Source organism: Oryctolagus cuniculus, chromosome 14, assembly GCF_051225735.1.
Source record: "Oryctolagus cuniculus isolate XC-2025 breed Fujian yellow rabbit chromosome 14, ASM5122573v1, whole genome shotgun sequence".
In the NCBI taxonomy this organism is placed as follows: Eukaryota; Metazoa; Chordata; class Mammalia; order Lagomorpha; family Leporidae; genus Oryctolagus; species Oryctolagus cuniculus.
In genome coordinates this window covers 19,697,057-19,717,294 of record NC_142880.1, presented here as the reverse complement: position 1 = coordinate 19,717,294, position 20,238 = coordinate 19,697,057, and the positions used below count along the sequence as shown (strand labels likewise).

The 20,238-nt window shown below is 42.2% G+C and overlaps 1 protein-coding gene across 1 annotated transcript in view; it reads right to left on the bottom strand.

The window, feature by feature from the left end:
* LNPEP (leucyl and cystinyl aminopeptidase) overlaps positions 1-20,238 on the bottom strand; it is a 103,244-nt gene that overhangs the window by 19,067 nt on the left and 63,939 nt on the right. The window contains exons 8-12 of the mRNA XM_008261965.5: positions 19,603-19,734; positions 14,004-14,135; positions 11,443-11,603; positions 11,139-11,227; positions 2,096-2,279 (exon numbers count right to left, since the gene is read on the bottom strand). Of these exons, the coding sequence (XP_008260187.3) occupies positions 2,096-2,279; positions 11,139-11,227; positions 11,443-11,603; positions 14,004-14,135; positions 19,603-19,734 (698 nt within the window). The remainder of the gene's footprint in view (positions 1-2,095; positions 2,280-11,138; positions 11,228-11,442; positions 11,604-14,003; positions 14,136-19,602; positions 19,735-20,238) is intronic.

Sequence of the window (20,238 nt, the reverse complement as noted above, 5' to 3'; positions counted from 1 at the left end):
GTGAGCCTAGAAAACTGAAGGTTTCAATACAGAGTAAAATCAGACACAAAGTTACTGTCTGTGATTAAGTCCACATGGCTGAAGGTTAAAGATATATTTCAAGAGAAAGATAAATATAGATCAGTTTTTATTCCATAAGTCATCTGTAAACTGCTACTGATTTAGGATTATATATGAATCAGGATTATGTATTCAGGATTATTATATTATATAAAAGGATTATAATGTCTTAGGTGAGAAAAGATGAATAGTTCTCACCTTATTAATTACTTTTATTTACCAGAGGAGAAGGAATCAGAACACAGAAAAAGCTTTTATATTTTGGTCGTAGAGGAATTTGTCACATCTTTCAGGGCAAGGTAAACTGCGAATTAATAGTGAGTCTATTTTAAAAATTAACAATTTTATAGAAATTATAAAGGTGATGGCTGAGATGATACAAAAAGGTCACTTCAGCGGCTGGTGCTGTGGTGCAATGAGCTAAGCGGCCACCTGTGACACTGGCATCCCCTACCAGAGCATAGGTCTCAGTCTCAGCTGCTCTGCTTCTGATCCAGCTCCCTGTGAATGTACCTGGAAAAGCTGTGGGGGACAGCCCAGGTACTTTGGCCCCTGACACCCATGTGGAGGCCAGGATGGAATTTTGGGCTCCTGGATATGGCCTGGACCAGCCTAGTCACTGAGGCCATTTGGGAACTGAACCAGAGATGGAAGATCTCAATCTATTTCCTCTTTCTCTGTCAGCTCCCCAACCCCATCACTCTATCTTTCAAATAATTTTTTTAAAGATTTATTTACTCAAAAGTCAGAAATACAGCAAGAGAGGGAGAGACAGAGACAGGTCTTCCATCTGCTGTGTGACTTGCCAAGTGGCTGCAACAGCCAGGGCTGAGCCAGCCAGAAGCTGGAAGCCCGGAGCTTCGTTCAGGTCTCTCATGTGGGTGGCAGAGGCCCAAGGACGTAGGCCACCTTCTGTTGCTTTTTCCCAGGCTGTTAACAGGGAGCTGGATCAGAAATGGAGCAGCTGGAGCCGGCGCCGCGGCTCACTAGGCTAATCCTCCGCCTAGCGGCGCCGGCACATCGGGTTCTAGTCCCGGTCTGGGGGCCGGATTCTGTCCCGGTTGCCCCTCTTCCAGGCCAGCTCTCTGCTGTGGCCAGGGAGTGCAGTGGAGGATGGCCCAGGTGCTTGGGCCCTGCACCCCATGGGAGACCAGAAAAAGCACCTGGCTCCTGGCTCCTGCCATCGGATCAGCGCGGTGCGCCGGCCGCAGCGCGCCGGCCATTGGAGGGTGAACCAACGGCAAAGGAAGACCTTTCTCTCTGTCTCTCTCTCTCACTGTCCACTCTGCCTGTCAAAAAAAAAAAAAAAAAAAAAAAAAGAAATGGAGCAGCTGGGACAGGAACCGGTGCCCACATTGGATGCCGGTGTCGCAGGCAGTGGCTTTGCCCACCATGTCACAATGCTGGCCCCCAAATAATTTTTTAAATTAAAAAAAAAAAGCAATTTCATAAAAATGAACCTGAATGGACGGTTCAAGAGAGATCAGAAAGACTACTTGAGTGTTCCTTGCATTTCCAGGACTATTACTGATCTAAACTGGTAATCATCTACCCAGAGAGAATCTTCACAGCAGGCATTGCCATGCTTGGCTTTGGGATCCACGGAGCATGAAGTGGCTGGGGATGCAAGCAGCATACAGGAACTGAGGCTCTAGAAACCAGAGGTGTCCATCAAACAAAGGGTAAGCACTAAGCCTCATGCTTAAACCTGACTGCAAAGAATTCTTTCACGAAATGAAACAAAGCCTGAGTCCCGACATCACTCTGTTCAGCAAAACATGCATCCTGCTGCTGGCACCTCATTGAGTCTTACTTTATGGTCGTTAACTGCTGAATATTTGCAGCTATGTTTCTATAGGCAGATTATGAAATCCCTGAGGGCAAACAACATATCTTCTCTTTTCCCAATCCTCTGGGATGACTTGTACCCACCCGTCAATGCATGCTAGTTCTTTCCAACTGTTTTTCTTAAATGTCCTTTACCTCAGTAATGCTTGTTTAAAAACCAAACAACCCCAAACTAAGCATACTGTACCCTGCAAGTTCAAAAATGTTGTTGATGAGGTTGGCTCGGTCTTTGTCACTCAGAACGTAAGGATCTGCTTTCAGCTGTTTGATGAGTGCTTCCCAGTCATCATCCGCGTAGTGTACAATGTAATAGCCAGTCATGTTCGCATTGACTTTGACCCACTGCACTTCTTCTGTAAGATTGATGACACCTAATACACAGAGAAAAGAAAGGAGAGTGAAATATAAGACAACAGGGCAAGAAAAACATTAACAAACTTTGTTTCCAAGTTCACCTGGTGTATTTTTATAGTTAATCATTCTCCCAAGAAACTAACTGCCTACATTCCCATGCAGCTCTTTTTGTGTTATCAAAGGAAGTCACTCATTCATTCATCCATCAGTTAGTTATTTCCTGGGCACTACGGGCTCCAGGCTGGGCACTGAAGAGTAAATGGTGGTCAGGGTAGAAATGCCTCTGCTTTTATGCATCTTAGGTTCTAATGGCACCAGGCAAGCATGATTATCATGTTAAGCGCCACTGATGGGAGAAGCAAATAGGACATTAGGTGGAAGCAGACAGAAAAAATACTTCGCCTCCTAGGGAAGATTGGGAAAGGTTTCTTGAAGAAGTGACACCTAAGTTATCATTCTCCTTTAACACTGTAGAACACACAGGTGTTGGCTTGGTCAAAAAGTACAGTATAGGAGCTGGGATAGCACAGCAGGTTAAGCTGCCACTTGCAACGCCGGAATCCCATATCAGAGTACCAGTTCAAGTCCTAGCTGCTCCACTTCTGATCTGCTACCCATGTAGGGGACCCTGGCTTCAACCTGATCCAGACCAGGCTGTGTGGCCGTTTGAGGAGTGAACCAGCAGATAGGAGCGCGTGCTCGCTCTCTCTCTCTCTCTCATTCTATCTTTCAAATAAATAAATCTTGGGGGGAGTATAGCACAGCAGGAACACAAAGGGACAAAAGAGAAACATGTACTTGGTGTCTACACACTGAACTGACTCCTGAGTTCATTGTGACTGCAGGAGAAGAGAGAAAGGAAAGTGTGTAGAACAAATGAAGCCTCTTAGAAAAGTCACATATAAGTCAAAGTTAGCAAAATAAACACTAGGGAAAGTTAAGACTGTATGAGGCAAAAATAAGAAATAACTGAGTTAAAATAACAGACAAGTGAAATGCACTGTTTGGACCTCTACCATTAAATATACAAATGCTAAAAGAACTGCTAGAAATTTCCATGGAATTATTTCAACTAATGTACAAATAATGAAGAGCTAAATGACTACAGGATATATTTGTGAGTTTTTAAATCCTTAAAATTACTAACCCAGCAAAGTCCTTTGAAGCTGGCAGCAAGGCTGTAGATTTAATGTGACAGGGTAGACTCCTATACTCAGGTTAACTGGTTTTTTGGACTACAGACACCAAGAGCTTACTATGTTTAATTAATGACTGAATGAAAAAATAATGACTATGTCATAGTAACTAGTTTCAAATCAAATGTAAATGAAGTATGGCAGATACTTATGATATCTTGGTAATTCCTTGGTATTAAAAAATGAAAACTTAAAAAAGCTCTTAATTACAAGATAAAAAAGAGCAGAGATAAAAATAATCTAGGGGCCAGTATCGTGGCACAGTGGGTTAAGCCACCACCTGGAATGCTGCATCCCATATGAGTGCCGGTTTGAGTCTCTGCTGCTCTATTTCTGATCCAGCTTCCTGCTAATGTACCTGGGAAATCAGAGGAAGATGGACCAAATATTTGGGCCCCTGCACCCATGTGGGAGACCTGAAAGAAGCTCCTAACTCCTGGCTTCAGCCTGTCTGTTGCAGTCATATGGGGAGTGAACAAATAGATGGAAGATCTCTTTTTCTCTCTCTCTCCCCCTCTCTACTCTCTAATTCTGCCTTTCAAGTAAATACATAAATCTTTAAAAAAAAAAAAGAAAAATAATCAAAACTCAGATGTCACAGCACTTTGGAGTGTACCAGTATTTTCTGCCAAACTTTTTTCCTATGCATGTTTTAAGTGACATGGTACACCATACTAAGGACCTACAAGTGTATGTACTTGTTCCCTCCTCCCCCCCAAAAATCTTGTTTACTTGAAAGTCAGAGTTTGAGGCGGTGGGGAAAGATCCACGATCCACTGGTTTATTTACCAAGCAGCTATAACAACCAGGGCTGAGCCAGGCCAAAGCCAGGAGCTTCACTGAGGTCTATAACATGGGTGACAAGGGCCCAAGCAGTTGGGCCACCTTCCACCGCTTTTCCCAGACCATTAGAAGAAAGCTGGATCAAAAGTAGAGTAGCTGGGACATGAACCAGTGACCAGCTGGAATACTGGCATTACAGGCAGCAGCTTTACCTGCCACGACACAATGCTAGCTTATGAAATGTTTTATCCTGAATTTTTATCCCCAATTTTTCCATTTTCTTCATATGCAGTGCCCAAATAGTCTTCATAATATTCCATTTTAATACCTACCACAGTTTAATCAATCTCCTGTTTAGAAACATTTAGGATGTTTTGAACTTTCCACTATCACAATAATTCTTAGTAAAGTTTTTGGTATATAAAATGCTTTAGAAATGCTTTCAAAATCCAAAGATTATGTATTAGTAAGCAAAGCCTTAGTGTCTTTCAACTTCAAAAGCATGAATTATTCAAATTTATCAGATTCCTTTAATATGTCTTTACTCAAAAGATTTGACAGGCAGAATGAATATAGAGAGAGGAAGAGATAGCGAGTTGGTTCACTCCCTAGGCCAAAGTGAGAAGTCTGGAACTCCATCTGGGTCTCCAACATGTGTGTGGTAGGGACCCAAATACTTGGGCCATCTTTCGTTACATTCCTAGGCTTATTAGCAGGGATCTGGATCAGAAACTTAGCAGCCAGGACTTGAACTAGCATGGTGGCAAGTGGCAGCTTAACCTGCTGGGCCACAATGCCACCTCCCTTTTAATATCTATATTACTACAATTCACTGACAATGAAAAGAGTGTTTAAGGGCAGAAAGAGAGAGAAGGTGTATACACACACACACCCCCATTCACTAATTCGCTCCTCATATGTCTGAAATAAGCCAGGATTGAGCAGTGCTGAATCTGGGAACAGGGGACTCAATCCATGTCTTCCACAAGGGTGGCAAGGACCCAAGTACTCATGCTATCACTCGGTGCCTCCCAGGCTCTGCACTAGCAGGAAGCTAAAATCAGGAGCCAGAGCAAGGAAGCAAACCCAGGCACTCTGACTCAGGACAGGGGTGTCTTAGCTGCCAGGCCAAATGCTAGGCCTGCACAAGTTGTTTAAGATGAAAAAGACATTCTGATTATGTCTTAATAGGACATTTTACCTTAGCCTTTTTTATGAAAAAATTCCCCACTAATTTCTGTTATGTTGCTGGTACAGTACCAGATGGAAAAGATAAATTAGATAAGCAGGTTTATTCCTTTTTTCAGGGCAGAAGGCAGTCCTAAGGAATACTTGTGATGGCAACCGTAGCTACTACGTTGGAGTGATTTTTAACAAACCTATGACTAATGAAATTAACTTTATCATTGGTTAATCCAAAAACATCAACACTCTCTGGGTCACTAAGCACAATCTCCTACAGAGACTTTTATTAAAAAAGAAGCCCACGTAGAAGGATTAGAGTCCCCAACTCCCTTCTCCCACCCTTCCAGGAAGAAAAGGAATGATAGGTATGGCAATGGTTCCACTGGATGGATGAAGAAAAATACAGCAATATTATCTTGGCTGATAAGCAACTTACCACGTTGTAAACCCAGCCAAGTCCAGATGGTATAAAGGGGGAATGCGGCTGGGAGTGTACTTGAAATTGCTACTGTCATTGAGATGACAGAACATAAAGCAGCGCAGTCAAAAGCATCAAGACCGAGAAGAGTTATCATTGAAAGAATCAAAATACTAGTCTCTTTCATGTCTTCGAATGATGTAGGAGGGAAGACCTTAAAACCACAGGTATCAAAAATAATAGCTTTGTACACAAGGGAGGTAACTTGATCCTGTAGCTCAAATGCAGATGAGGCTTCCTTCATATGTTTCTAATTTATTACAATCATTAACAGATTAACCGTTCAGTTTTCACAGTCCATTGGGTAGTAAAAATAGAGTGAGCAACTCCAATCTTAAATGGCAAAAGCCCAGATAAGTAATCTGTGATTTTAAAAAACTATTCGTCAATGAGCTATGAAAACCTACTACTGTTTTACAAAGAAACATTAAAGCAGCTAAACAAAAAACATGTTTCCACTACAAGGTTTTTACAAAACTTCCTGTCCAGTTTGCTCCAGAGGGCCAGCATCACACATGTGGCTGATCCGCCTTTCCCCTTGTTCAAAAGCATTCCTGTTTCTAATAGTCCTTTCTACTTCATTTTCTCAGGGAACAATGGCCAGGGCAGAGTGTGGCATGTGATATATGTTTGGATTACATGCCCTTCCTTCTTCCTTCTCCTCCATGCCCTTTCCTTCCAACAACAGGTCTCAGTTCTGGTACAGTGAAATTCTTTCAGAAATATGAATGTTCCAAGTTAGATTTAATATAACTATACTTGCAGTTAAAGAGCTTGGGTCTGGGTCTGGCACTGTGGCAAAGTAGGTTAAGCCTCTACCTATGGTGCTGGCATTCCATGTGGGCGCCGGTTCAAGTCCTCGCTGCTCCACTTCAGATCCAGCTCCCTGCTAAGGGCCTGGAAAAGCAGTGGAATATGGCCTGAGTGCTTGGGCCCCTGCACCCACGTGGAAGACCTGGAAGAAACTCCTAGCTCCTAGCTTTGGATTGGCCCAGCTCTGCCACTGTGGCCATTTGGGGAGTGAACCAGAGGATGGATGACTTCTCTCTCTGCATCTGCCTCTCTGTAACTCTGCTTTTCAAAAAAAGAGTTCAGGTTGATGTAGATAAGAGAAAGGGAGGGAGAGAGGAAGAAAGGCAGGAGGGATTTTTTTTTTTTACTATAAATTTCTCAAGTATGTAGCCTGGAAAAGTTACCCCTTTCAGATCTTATGCAAAACCAACACTAAGTATTCAAAATTCACATATATGGGGAAAAATCACAAACACATTGATTAAATGTAACTACTATAGATGGCTGAACTAATGCAGCAACTCTGAAATTAGAACCCATGGAAATATGGCATAGATTTAACAACTCATCAAGGTAATTAATATTCTACACTAAAGCCATATGGTATAAAATATGATTGAAGTCAGCCTCTCTTACATTTCTTCTGAGAATAGGAAAAATGAAAATGTAATTAAGAGTAATTTTCATTGGTGTACTGGGAACCAAGAAGACTCAAGTGTCTTCTGAGTTAACCACTTTTGGAAGGGTGGAACATTTTCAGCATGGACTTTCAAAACCTGAACTGACAGGAATGCAAACAGCAGCAGCAAGGGAAATGACACGGCTGAGAAGAGGAAGTGACAGACATTGCTTTCATCATATACTGGCTCAGTTCCAGCTCTAGATTAAAACAATTATATTACATCACATTTTGTATATTTCCCTTTACTAAGAATCTTTTTAAATGAAGGGGAAATAAGATATAATTTCATCAGATCTTGAATGCTTTTTCCCTAGATTTTTTATAGTGATACTTAAAATTTACCTATTTCATTATGTACTAACTTTATTCATTCAGTAAAAACTTTGTGTGCCTACTGAATGCAAAGTTTAGAAAAATCATTCATATAGCTGATCCTTACCCTCAATAGGGGGTGCTCACATACACACACATCTCTCTCTCTATATATGTATGAGAATAATAATAATAATAATAATAAGTGAAGTGGGACTTACATATGCTACAGTGGAGAAGTAGATGATGTTATTAAAAACATAAGTAGGGTAGGGGAAAGCTTCCTGGGGCAAGCACTGACTGAGCTAAGATCTGAAGAACAAAGAGGAGATCAGGGGAGTGGGAAGGCCAGAGGGATCTGCAGGGAGGAAATGGCACATGCAAATGGCCAGAGAAAAGAGATAGCATGGATGTCTGCGTTACTGCAAGAGTTTTTGTGTTGTGGGAGCCCAGAATGCCAAGTAAGATCGAAGAAAGATAAGCCTAAGGCTGAAAATATGAGCTAGTGTACAGGGCTTGAAAGAATCTCAAAAGTGCACATAAAAATTGAGCTAAAGAATAAAGAGAAAAAAGCAAATTTTTTACTGTCTAGTTATTTCTAATGCCACCAAAAATTAATATACTGTCAGATGATTTTAAAAATATCCTTTTAAATGTTCTAGCCATGGTTTGGCTGTGCTGCTAGATGTAAAAAGAAAGGTTATCTCTTCTCTCTTGAATCAGACTATCCTACCAGGACCCACTTAAACCTCTCTAAAGTTTGGAGTTTTCTTTCACCAAAGAAAAGCACTGGGAGTGGACATTATGGTGCAGGGGATTAAGCTGCTGCCTGAATGCCAGTTCCAGTGCTGGCTGCTCTGCTTTTGATCCAGCTTCCTGCCAGTGTGCATCATTGGAGGCAGACGATGACTCAAGTATGTGAGTCTCTGCCACCCCTGTGGGAGACCTGGATGGACTTCCAGGCTGGCAACTGTGGCTATCTAGGGAGTGAATCAGTGGATGAAAGATCTCTTGGACAGGCGCTGTGGCTCACTTGCTTAATCCTCCACCTGCAGTGCTGGCATTCCAGGTTCTAGTCCTGGTTGCTCCTCTTCCAGTCCAGCTCTCTGCTGTGGCCCGGGAGTGCAGTGGAGGATGGCCCAAATCCTTGGGCCCTGCACCCACATGGGAGACCAGGAGAAGCTCCTGGCTTCACATCGGCATAGCTCCGGCCATAACGGCTATTTGGGGGGTGAACCAATGAAAGGAAGACCTTTCTCTCTCTCTCTCACTAACTCTGTCAAATAAATAAATAAATAAAAAGAAAGATCTCTCTCTTTTTACCTGTGTCACTCTTTCAAATAAATAAATTTCATAGTAAAAAGAAGGGAATCATGCAAACGAGCCCTAAATTCCTTGCGCATAAGCTTTACCCACCTCTCAAAAATGGAAGCTTGACCACCAGATCCAAATTCAAACAAGAAACTTTCCCTTTTTCATAAATCTAAAACATCACTAGTAAGTCCTACAGAACCCAAAAGCTCTATGTTCTGTTAGGACACAAATTGAAAGGATATGTGACATGGACTTCAGAGCAGTACTTAAGAGGTAGTCAGAAACTACGATTTAATTGCTTTTACAGACTCCTTGCTGGCCAGCACACACAGGATGAGGATTCCTTATCTGAAAGGCTTGGGACCACAGTGTCTCAGATTTTGTCAGGGTTTCCTCTCCACCCCAACTCCCTCCCCGCCGCAAAAAAAATCTTTTATTTCAGGAATGCAAATTTCATATGTACAACTTTAGGAATATAGTGATTCTTCCCACCCCTCCTCCTCCTCCCTCTCCCCTTCCCAGTCCCATTCTCCTTTAGGATCCATTTTCAATGAACTTTATACACAGAAGACCAACTCTATACTAAGTAAAGATTTCAACAATTTGTGCACACACACACACTCAAGAACTGTTTGAGAACAAGTTTTACAGTTAGCTCTCAAAATAAAATTCATTGAGGTCAGAGGTCTCACATGGGAAGTTAGAGTACAGTGACTCCTGTTGTTAATTCAACAACTAACACTCTTACGTATGATGTCAGTGAGCGTGGTGGGATTTTCTCGGAGTTCTGAATCCCTAATCTGAAATCTGTGACCTGATACACAACAAGCAGGAGCTCAAAACTTTTGGATTTTGGAGTCTCTCAGAGTTTGGAGCCTTTCAGATTTTGGATCTTCTGATCCTGTATCACCTTTACATTTTCCTGTCTCCACTCCTTACCATGACTGTTTCCTGCCACATTTTCTCTTTACCAAAAAACATAGGCTACATCTGCAGGACGTTTTTAATAATTATTTCTTTACTCTCAATCTAGGTCATGCACTAACCTTTATTATGCATAAGAAACATTAAGGGTGTTTGTTAAAATGTAGTTCCAGGGCCAGTGTTGTGGCACCGCAGGTTAAGCTGCTGCTTGCAGCACAGGTATTCCATATGGGCAATGGTTCGAGCCCCAGCTGCCGCACTTCTGATCCAGCTTCATGCTAATGCGCCTGGGAAAGCAGCAGATGATAGCCCAAATGTTTGGGCCCCTGCATCTAAGTGGGAGACCTAAAGGAAGCTCCTGGCTCCTAGTTTCAGTCTGGTCCAGCCCTGGCTGTTATGGCCATTTGAGGAGTGAACCAGCAGATGGGAGATTCTCTCTCTCCCTCCCTATAACTCTGCCTTTCAAAGAAATAAATCTTTTAAAAACCAATGCAGCTGGGGCCGGCGCCATGGCTCACTTGGTTAATCCTCCACCTGTGGTGCCAGCATCCCATATGGGCACTGGGTTCTAGTCCTGGTTGTTCCTCTTCCAGTCCAGCTCTCCGCTGTGGCCCAGGAAGGTAGTAGAGGATGGCCCAAGTGCTTGGGTCCCTGCACCTGCATGGGAGACCAGGAGGAAACACCTAGCTCCTGGCTTTGGATCCACGCAGCGTCAGCTGTGGTGGGCATTTGGGGGGTGAACCAATGGAAGGAAGACCTTTCTCTCTTTCTCTGTCTCTGTCTCTCACTGTCTAACTCTATCTGTCAAATAAATGAAAAAACAAAAACAAAAACAATGCAACTGCCACAGCCTGCCCCTTGAAGGTAGATACCTGAGCATACTTGAAGAAACTGTTCAACTTTTATAACTTTGTAACATAAAATATTTACCCAGCATACACAAATACAGCACTTGCTATTTCCTGCCAAGGAGGATCCCACATTCCTTGCAATGGTTTGTCCTTTACTTAACAGGAGTAAAGGCCAATTTTGTGTATGATACATAGAATCAATTTTACTTTATTCATACCTTGGACATAAAACCAGTTCATAAAACCTTTTCAGACAGTGAGCATACTGGTAACCACAATCCCCTCTCCGCTCTTTGCTCAGATTTTTACAACTCTGTCATTTCCAATTTCTTAGAGAAAAGAGTCAATTATAGTCAAACCTGATTTCTCGTCCAGTAACGATACCAACTGATACTCTGAATAATTTCTTCTATCCGTAACATAGGATAGTGGAATATGCCAAAGGTAGCTGTAAAGAAAATATTGGAAGATTATTACTGTTTCTAATATTTCAGCTGTTTCACATGATTTGTTGGCTCTTTTTTTTTTTAAGGAAAGGAAGTGGAAATTTTTAAGTGATTCTCAGGGATAATATGTTTCACAAGGACTTATGATTACAGGACATTTAAAAGCACTGTAACCTGGGATGTGAAAGAGATGGCTTAGAAAGAAAGACGCAGGTACCTTGCATCTGAAGGCTGAATTTCAGGCTTCATATTTAAAAAGAATCTCTCTTGCTTTACAAAAAGTTGCTTTCCTTTTCTTTGAACAGTTACTAATGGAAATCCTTTCTGCAGGGTCCAAGTTTTCATAATTTTCTTTACATCTAATGTTCCATTTGTGACCTGTAAAAAAAGAATGAATTACTTTTGTTTAGAGATAAAAATTAGAAAGACTGACACCTTCCTGACCACGTTCTACGAAGACCTCATGTAATGCTAACATAGTCAAGAAGCATGGATGCTAAACTGGGTTTACATTCTCATGCAGGTTAACAAGCAGCTGCTGGAAGGAAAGAACTCTGGCACAGGGTAAGCCACACGGAAGGGCGTGGACACTCACTATGTTGAAGAGTAGCACCTGTGAGACCAACCAACTGAGAATTCACTAAGATTAAAAACCCCCAAACTCATGAAGATTAAAATCCCTAAAACAGCACAAGTAGTCTCTGAGGCTACAATACCACCACCAGAAGACACACCAGATGGCAGTCTAGAGTTGGAAGTATTGCTACCACAGTGCCAGCCCCTGCTACTCAACCCTATGAATCAGCAGAGCCGAGGTTTCTCTTGATTCTGTATTGGCCACTTGACAAACATTAAATCTTTTAGAGATTAACACTGTGGGAATACCAAAAAGCAGTAACAGCAGAAGACTGAGAGGAACAGGTCAGTGGCATTAATGTCGAGTCTCCATGGACAACAAAGGTAAACTTTTTTGATGGTCACAGACGTTTTTTCCAAGAAAATACATAAACTTATTGACAGAGAATCTGGTATCAGAAGTCACAGACCTGCTGGAGCCCACTGCCCCTGCACATCCAGGATCAATGATGAAGAAGCAGTCCATGAACAACTTGCAAGCAACTCAGTCATTGTGTCCCTAAATTGGTAATCGCTCCACTACGGTAGGTCTGACCTCAGTCACCACACCTGTATTTGTTCAAAGCACAAATGAATGGAACAAATTCCTAAAATCACCGAGCTATGAATCTTGTATTTCTAATGGCTCTGACCTACTTCTTTCTGGACCAGAGGCTGGGAAGAAAACAAGCTCATCCAAAAGCAAGGGACTCTTGGGTGTTTGAAAAAGTATCAAAATAAAAAGGCCAGTGAGTACTCTGATGTGGATGCTGAAAAACCTGACCATGTTAGGGACTAGGTTACGGCAGGACAACACCATGATGCAAAAGCCATGGTCAAGGAGGAAGGCAGGAGACTAGGAGCGTAAATAACATGGCTTAACTGAAATGCTGCTACATGATCCAAGAAAAAACAAAGGTTTGGAAGCAACTGTGAGGTCCTAAGAATGGAGCCCTCTTTGAAAGAACTCAGCACTGCTAGCAAGGAAGGTGCACCTTCTGGCCAAGGGGTTAACAGCCAGAAAACACCAGAGTTGGGAGCGGGCAAGCAGGCAGAAAGAACACACTGAAAAGACCAGAGCAGGGGTTCTTCAGCCAGCGTCCACAAGCTCTGCTGCCACTGTATGGGGCATTTTGCACATCTGTGATTTGTCTGGAGAATATGGCTAGAATGTCCATCAAATTTACAAACAAAGCATGTAGAAACACTGATGCAGATCAGGGCCCCAAACGCAATGCCTCATCAGGGCTGTGTGGCCGGCACACACACGTGAGGCAGGTGGGCTCAGGTGTGCTTCCTCATCACACTGCCAGTGAGGACATCAGCAGCCCCAGCAGAACCCAAAGGCAGCCTCTGGTGGTTACACTGAGACATGTCATCTACTCGAGAGGGCCAAGGCCACAAAAGGCGAGACTCCGTGGGCAGAAGATAGTCATGAAGAAAAACCAGGTGGGGGGAAGACAAACAGGAAAAGAGGCCTTTGGAAAAGCAATCAAATAACAGAAATACATAATACCCATTAATACAGAGAAGACAACTTTCCCTGTCCTACAGAACCGGCCTGGAGAGTGAGGTGCGTGACGAACACAGCTGCACAGGGCCACACACGCTCGTCTCAGCAGCTGGAGCAGTGCTCCCAGCTGTGGGCTCAGCCTTGGTGCCCTGTGCATCAATATCTGTGTCTTAAGCTCCATTGCCCTTTATCTTGAAGAAATATTCTCGGTACTATAGAATTGTTTTCATATGTGATAAGAATATAAAAAGAATTCCTGGGGCCGGTGCTGTGGCATAGTGGGGTAAGCCATCGCCTGCCGCACTGGTACCCCACATGGGTGCCAGCTTGAGTCCCAACGGCTCTGCTTCTGATCCAGCTCCCTTGCTGATGGCCTTGGAAGGCACTGGAAGATGGCCTAGTGCTTGGGCCCCTGCACCTGCATGGGAGACCCGAAGAAGCTTCTGGCTCCTTGCCTCAGACTGGCCCAGCTCTGACCATTGTGGCCATTCGGGGAGTGGGCCAACGGATGGAGGATCTCTCTCTCTGTCTCTCCTTCTGTCTGTAACTCTGCCTCTCAAATAAATAAACAAATCTTAAAAAAAGAAAAAAAGAAAAAGAATTTCTGCTGTCTTACTCTAAGAGGTAAGCAATGTATTCAGGACACTTACCTCATTAAAACTGTCCCACAGATCGTCACTCTGGGTGGATGCATAGCTGTGATTGTGCAGGTAAAGAATAATTACATGCTGAAACACGTGCTCACTAAGGTACGTCTTCAGCATCAACAAGAGAGAGGCTCCCTATTTAAAAAAAATTGAGGAAAAGGGGAGAAATGACAATTAGAAGTTATAGGATTAAGAATTTAAAATTCAGAATATGCTGACCATCCTACACATATACCTCCATACAAAGAACCCAATTATAATACACTGTTAGTCTCAGATAGCTAGATGTAGACTATGTCCAAATTGTATGAAAATTATTTAAGGGATTTGAAAAAGAATGAATGAAGTAGACTCCCAAGTGCACTAATTCTACCATGACCAATCTGTGTGCTGCCAGTGTATGTACTCTGTCAGTGCTGGTGTTGAAAAGCTAAGTATTTTTGATACATAAATTTCCAATAGAGAAACAAACCCTGTTTTCTGTGCTTCTCCACTCCCAACTCCAGTGGTTAAGGTACCCATTGAATTCACGGGCACACACTGCTGGAGACACAACAAATCAGCCGAGCTCTCGTTTCCAGACCAGGCAGTGTGTGACTTTCCCGTTTTGGTACATCATGTTGTTGAAGTAACTAGGACCTCTGTTCTTTCTGCACAGTCACTTCAGGAGCGTTTGGAACTAATGAAAGTCTAGGGCAGCAGGCATGCAGGGATCCTCCGGTCAGGCACGCTGCCACGCCACACTGCATCACTCATGCACACGTCCTCACTTCCGAACTTCAATCACTTCCTCTGGAAAGCCTTTCCTAACTCAAAAGAGCAATCATACTTCCCCATCTTCAATTTTTTTCACTTCATGCACCTCTCCTATATTCATTTCTTCTTCTAGACTGTTTGCTAGTTGAGGGAAAAACTGAAAAGTTCAACTAAAATAACTAGAACAATGCCTACTACAATGCCTGCTCGTAGGCAGGTAAGTAATTTCTGAGTCAATGTTACTTCTGATAACAGTGTAGCACTTTAACTCAACAAGATCATCAGAACATATAACTAAATTCTCTCATTTATGTAGATGTCATAGCTACTCTTGTTCTATAAATTTAACTACTCATTCTTGATCCCAATAAGCTCTCTTCTCCTACATCACCAACTTTCCCTCTGTATTGTAAAATTCCCACCAGCAAAGCAAAAACTAGTAAACGTTCCTAATCCCACACAAACAAGAGATTCCCCAGCTTCCCATACCTTCATGCCTTCTTCAGCTGTCACTCTATTTCTTGCTCCCTGTTTACCACCTCCATTTTTTTCCTGAGTCATCTGCTAACCACCACTCCATTAGAAATGCTCTTATTGATGTTACTGGAGAACTTCCTGGTGCCCAACCTCAGACTAACATTACTAACTCGGTGCAGCACTGGATAAAACTGATCATCCAATTTTCCTTTAATGTCTTCATGCCTTTGTGTAAGACACACCATGCCTAATTCCCCCTCTGTTCTCCAGTCACCCCCCTCAGTCTCTTTTGCCACAGCCTCCTTATCTTCCAAATGACTAAACTTTAGGGTGCCCTGTGTTTGATATTTGGACATCTTTTCTTCATTATCTACCTTCACTTCTTAGTTGATCCAGAGATACTGAATGACTCCCCAATTCATATATGTAATCAAACTCCAGACTCACATCCAACTGTTCGCAAGCACTTTTATGTCTAAGGCAGATCTCATACTCAAAACCTGAACATTTTTTCTTCTTGCCTTGAATCTACTCCTCCAGCAGTCTTTTCCATTTCAGGAAATAGCCACTCATTCTTCTAGTTGTGTAGGCAAAATCCTTAAGTTACCCTTCAGTCCTCTCTAACATTCCACATCTATTTCATCAGCACATTTTACTGGGTCAACCTTCATAATACATTCCAAGTCCAACCACATCACCTTCACAACCACCACTCCTGTCCATCCTGGCTCCATGTGCTGTTGAAGACTAGAGTGATCTCTTCAAAAACAAGCCACTTCGAGGTGCTTCCCTGATCAAGTGGCTTTCTATTTCACTTAGAAGAAAATCAACATTCGCATCCTGGCTGAGTAGACCTTAAAACAATCTGGGCCCTTAGAATTGCTGACTTTACCTACTACTTTCTCCTCCGCTTACTCTACTCCAGATACATTGGCTCCTTGCTGGTGTTTGCTCTTAGCCAAAAGGCCGAGAAGCGATCCTTGCTGGTGTTTGAACATGCAAGACAATCTCTGATCTCAGGCTGTGCAGGGTCACTAAAACCAGTCACAGATTAGATGTTAGGCTATGAGGACTCACAACATTCAGCATATAGTCACATTCACCACATAATTAACTACAGAGTGAAAAGATACAAAGTAAAAGGCACATGGGTCAAAGTCCAGGGGAAACCAGGAACAAGCTTCCAAGTTCCCAGCAGAGTCATACCGGATGTCTTTAACTCCTTTAGCAAGTTGTGATAACATGGGTGATACGTTGTCAACACAAGGATATGCATTAGAGTTAGCACTCTGAGTATCCACTAGGGGCTAGTCGTGGAGGTACCTTACCTAGCACAAACCAAAATTCAAGACTTCCAAAAGAATAGCAGATGTTCCACACCCACTATATTGCTTACACAGTTTAGGTACAATAAATCACTCTTACCATAGCACGGTAGGAATTTTCTCAAAATCCAAGTTCCCAGATGCCAGCCAAGGTGCAAGCTGGCCTTTTGAAGGACAGCAGTCTCAGGCCTGGCAAACTTCCTCTCTTCTACACACAAGCTCTATATACTGATCACATCCTTAATCTGGACCATTCCTTTCCTCCAAACCCACATGCCTCATGTCTCACTCCTCAAAAGGTGTACAAATGTCACCATATAAGTGGTCTTCCCTAATCATGTTGTATAAAACAGCCTTTTTTTAGGGCAGGCATGTGGCGCAATGCTTAAAATTGCTGCTTGGGATGCCTGCATCCTCTGCTGGAGTTCCTGCTTTGAGTCCCAGCTATTCCATTTCCTGTCCAGCTTCCTGCTAGCATGCACTCTGGGAGACAGCAGATGGTGGCTTAAGTATCTGGGTCACTGCCACACACCTGGGAGAGCTTAATGGAATTCTGGACTCCTGGGTTTAGCCTGGCCCAGCCTGCCTGTTGTGGGAATTTGAGTGAACCAGCAGATGGAAGATCTCTCTCCATCTCTCTCTTTCAAATAAAATGAAAATAAATAAATAAAAACAAAAACAGCATTTCTTTTATCATTGTCATTTTACCTGCCATACTTTGTTTTCCTATTAGGAATTATGATCTAACACAACACCTGTTTATTAATTGTACTATGTCCATCTGTATTTTTGACTGCTAAAATGGAAGCTCCACAGAAGGGACACAGCCCACCTTTTACTCTGATGTATGACATATGGTGGGCATTTGCAAGATTTGTGGAGTGAATGAGTTCTCCAACATCAGAATTAGGCTTAGTAATTATGAACACCAAACAGATATGTTTATCTCATATTTCCCTACTGGCATTTACTTTTTCTTGTACAAAATACTGATCAATTATCTAGTACCCTATTTTTCTCAATTGTGTAGTATATTTGCCAGATCCCAATTAAGAAATATGTGGTTTCCATATTGACAGGGTTATGTATGCAGCAGAAACCACATGAACACATGACACTGATTTCTGGAGCTAGAGGGTAAGGGGTCAAAAACAGAGCTGTCATCAACCAATCCTGAAAGAACTTCTGTGCCTGAGAGTACCCAAACCTATAGTATAGACTATTTAATTTTTCCCATACATACTTTTTAAATTTTTTTGATAGGCAGAGTGGACAGTGAGAGAGAGAGACAGAGAGAAAGGTCTTCCTTTTGCCATTGGTTCACCCTCCAATGGCCGCTGCGGCTGGCACACTGCAGCCAGCGCATCGCGCTGATCCAAAGCCAGGAGCCAAGTGCTTCTTCCCAGTATCCCATGCCAGTGAAGGGGACCAAGGACCTGGACCATCTTCTACTGCTTTCCCAGGCCACAGCAGAGAGCTGGATTGGAAGAGGAGCAGCCGGGACTAGAACTGGCACCCATATGGGATGCCAGCGCTGCAGGCAGAGGATTAACCCACTGCACCACGGTGCCAGCCCCCAGTGTAAAATTTTATGATGTTTCTCAAAATGGGCATGCAATCTAAAATGTATGAATTGTTTATTTTTGGAATTTTCTATTTAATATTTTTGGGCAATGGGTAGCCAAAATCACAGATGGTGAAACTGTGGAAAATGAAGGACTAATGTGTAATAGTTAAAATATAGCTCAATTCCTGATTTCCTTGTTTGTTAACAGTACTGTAAGTCTCCCTGAGTCAGGCTCAAACCTGGAAACATTTCTGCCTCCTCTACCTGCCTTACCCTGTTATCACTGAATTAAGCGCTTCTCGCGCTCAGTGTTGTTACACCCACGTCTTCCTCTCTACCCTCTCTCCCACCCCTCATTTCATGCCTGCACTTCAGCAGCCGCTTCCTGACTTCAGTTCTCTCACCACTTCAATCTCTTTACAAACTGAAACCAACCTGGTTCCTAACTGGTTCAAAAATCTTCCAAAGCTTCCTGTTGCTTACAGAAAAATGTCCTCATTCCTTAAGGCTTTTAGAACCTTTTGCAACTGGGCCCCATACTACCTTTCTCATCTCTCCCCTACTCCATGTGCAGCTTCTACTGCTATCAGACGCTTACTCTAACAGAAACTCCTTGCCTATTCTTACCTTTTTCTTGCAGACCCCACTGTTCCACTCCTGTCCTCCCCAGCTTTTCCAATCCTTCTTTACCTATAATCTTATTATTTAATTTAAATTTCCATTTTCCTGCAAAAAGTTTCTCTTCCTCAACCCAGGCAGAAATTCCACATACCATTCATTTGGCACAAATACTTCATCATTGCCTCCGAAGTACCCAACACCTGAACATCGGGCATTCGGATGACACAGACTGGAACTCAAACATTTTATGCACCGTCTTTTCCATCTAACACAGGAATTCAACTTTTTAACCAATTAATCTGATCTCCAAGATAAGGAGGCAAATAAGCCACAACACAAATGTGAATGTCGCTGATACCCCTAGTCCTTATGGTGACCCTAACAGATTTCTAATTTTCTGTTCTCTCTTCAGCCCCAAACCTGGAGTCTGTGTCTCTGATCCTGCAATCTAATCTTCAAGTCTTAAAAATCTTCTTCTGCTTACTTGTTTTGGCAGTCCTAACTTTAGAACATCCCTAAGTTCAGAGTGATACAGCCAAGGGCTGGTTTAGAATCCCTCCCTGCACATATCCTACCTATGGATCTGTGAGTAAACCAGCTTTCAGAAATGTACTACTGTAAGATCTGATTAACTGAGTGGAATACTACTCACAGAATTTTAAAAAAGGAACAAAGTAAAAAAGAAGAAAATAAGACCAAGATTCAAATGAGTTTAAGTGCTTAAACATTTTCAAGTTAACAGGATACCCAATAGTAACACTCATTTAATCTTTAAAATTATCTCAATCACGTATCTTGCTCACATTTGAAATTGATTTGAAACCTACTGCAGGTACTTTCTGACACACAGCAATACCTTAAAATAGGAGAGGGAATCAAACATTTCTTCTATTTGTTCTGAAGACTGAACAGATGATGATATTGGATGAGATGCGTTCAAGGAGTCTTTCTTCATGGTTTTAAATCGAGCATCTAAGAAATCTTCACACTAGCAAAAAATGAAACAGAGTAGGATATCAGTACCAAAGGCAGATTAGCATTATAGGAATCAGCCTAATTACTGCTTAAAATTATTATTTAAAAAAAACAACAGTTTTGCCAAACTTCAGGATATAAACTTTTGAAAATACAGGAAGACTGTGAGCTTCACATATATTCCTTAAATTAAAACATACAATTATAACCTGGCCACACAAAAATAAGCATATTCTTACAGCATGAGAATAAATTTTACTAAACACATGCCAAATTGGATATCCAACATGACTATTCTAAAAATGTCAGTGTGTGTATTTGTTAAATAGAATTTGAAATTGGGGGGGAAAAAAAAGAACAAAAAGTGGTCCTTAAGGTGACTTCTCATAAAGCAAGCCTGGGTTTCTATTAAGATAATAGGAGTAGATCTTCAAAAAGTTCACAATGAAAAAACTATGTATTTCAAAAATTTTCTGCCCCCAAATAAACCTATCTAATGGTTCCATTTTTCCACAAG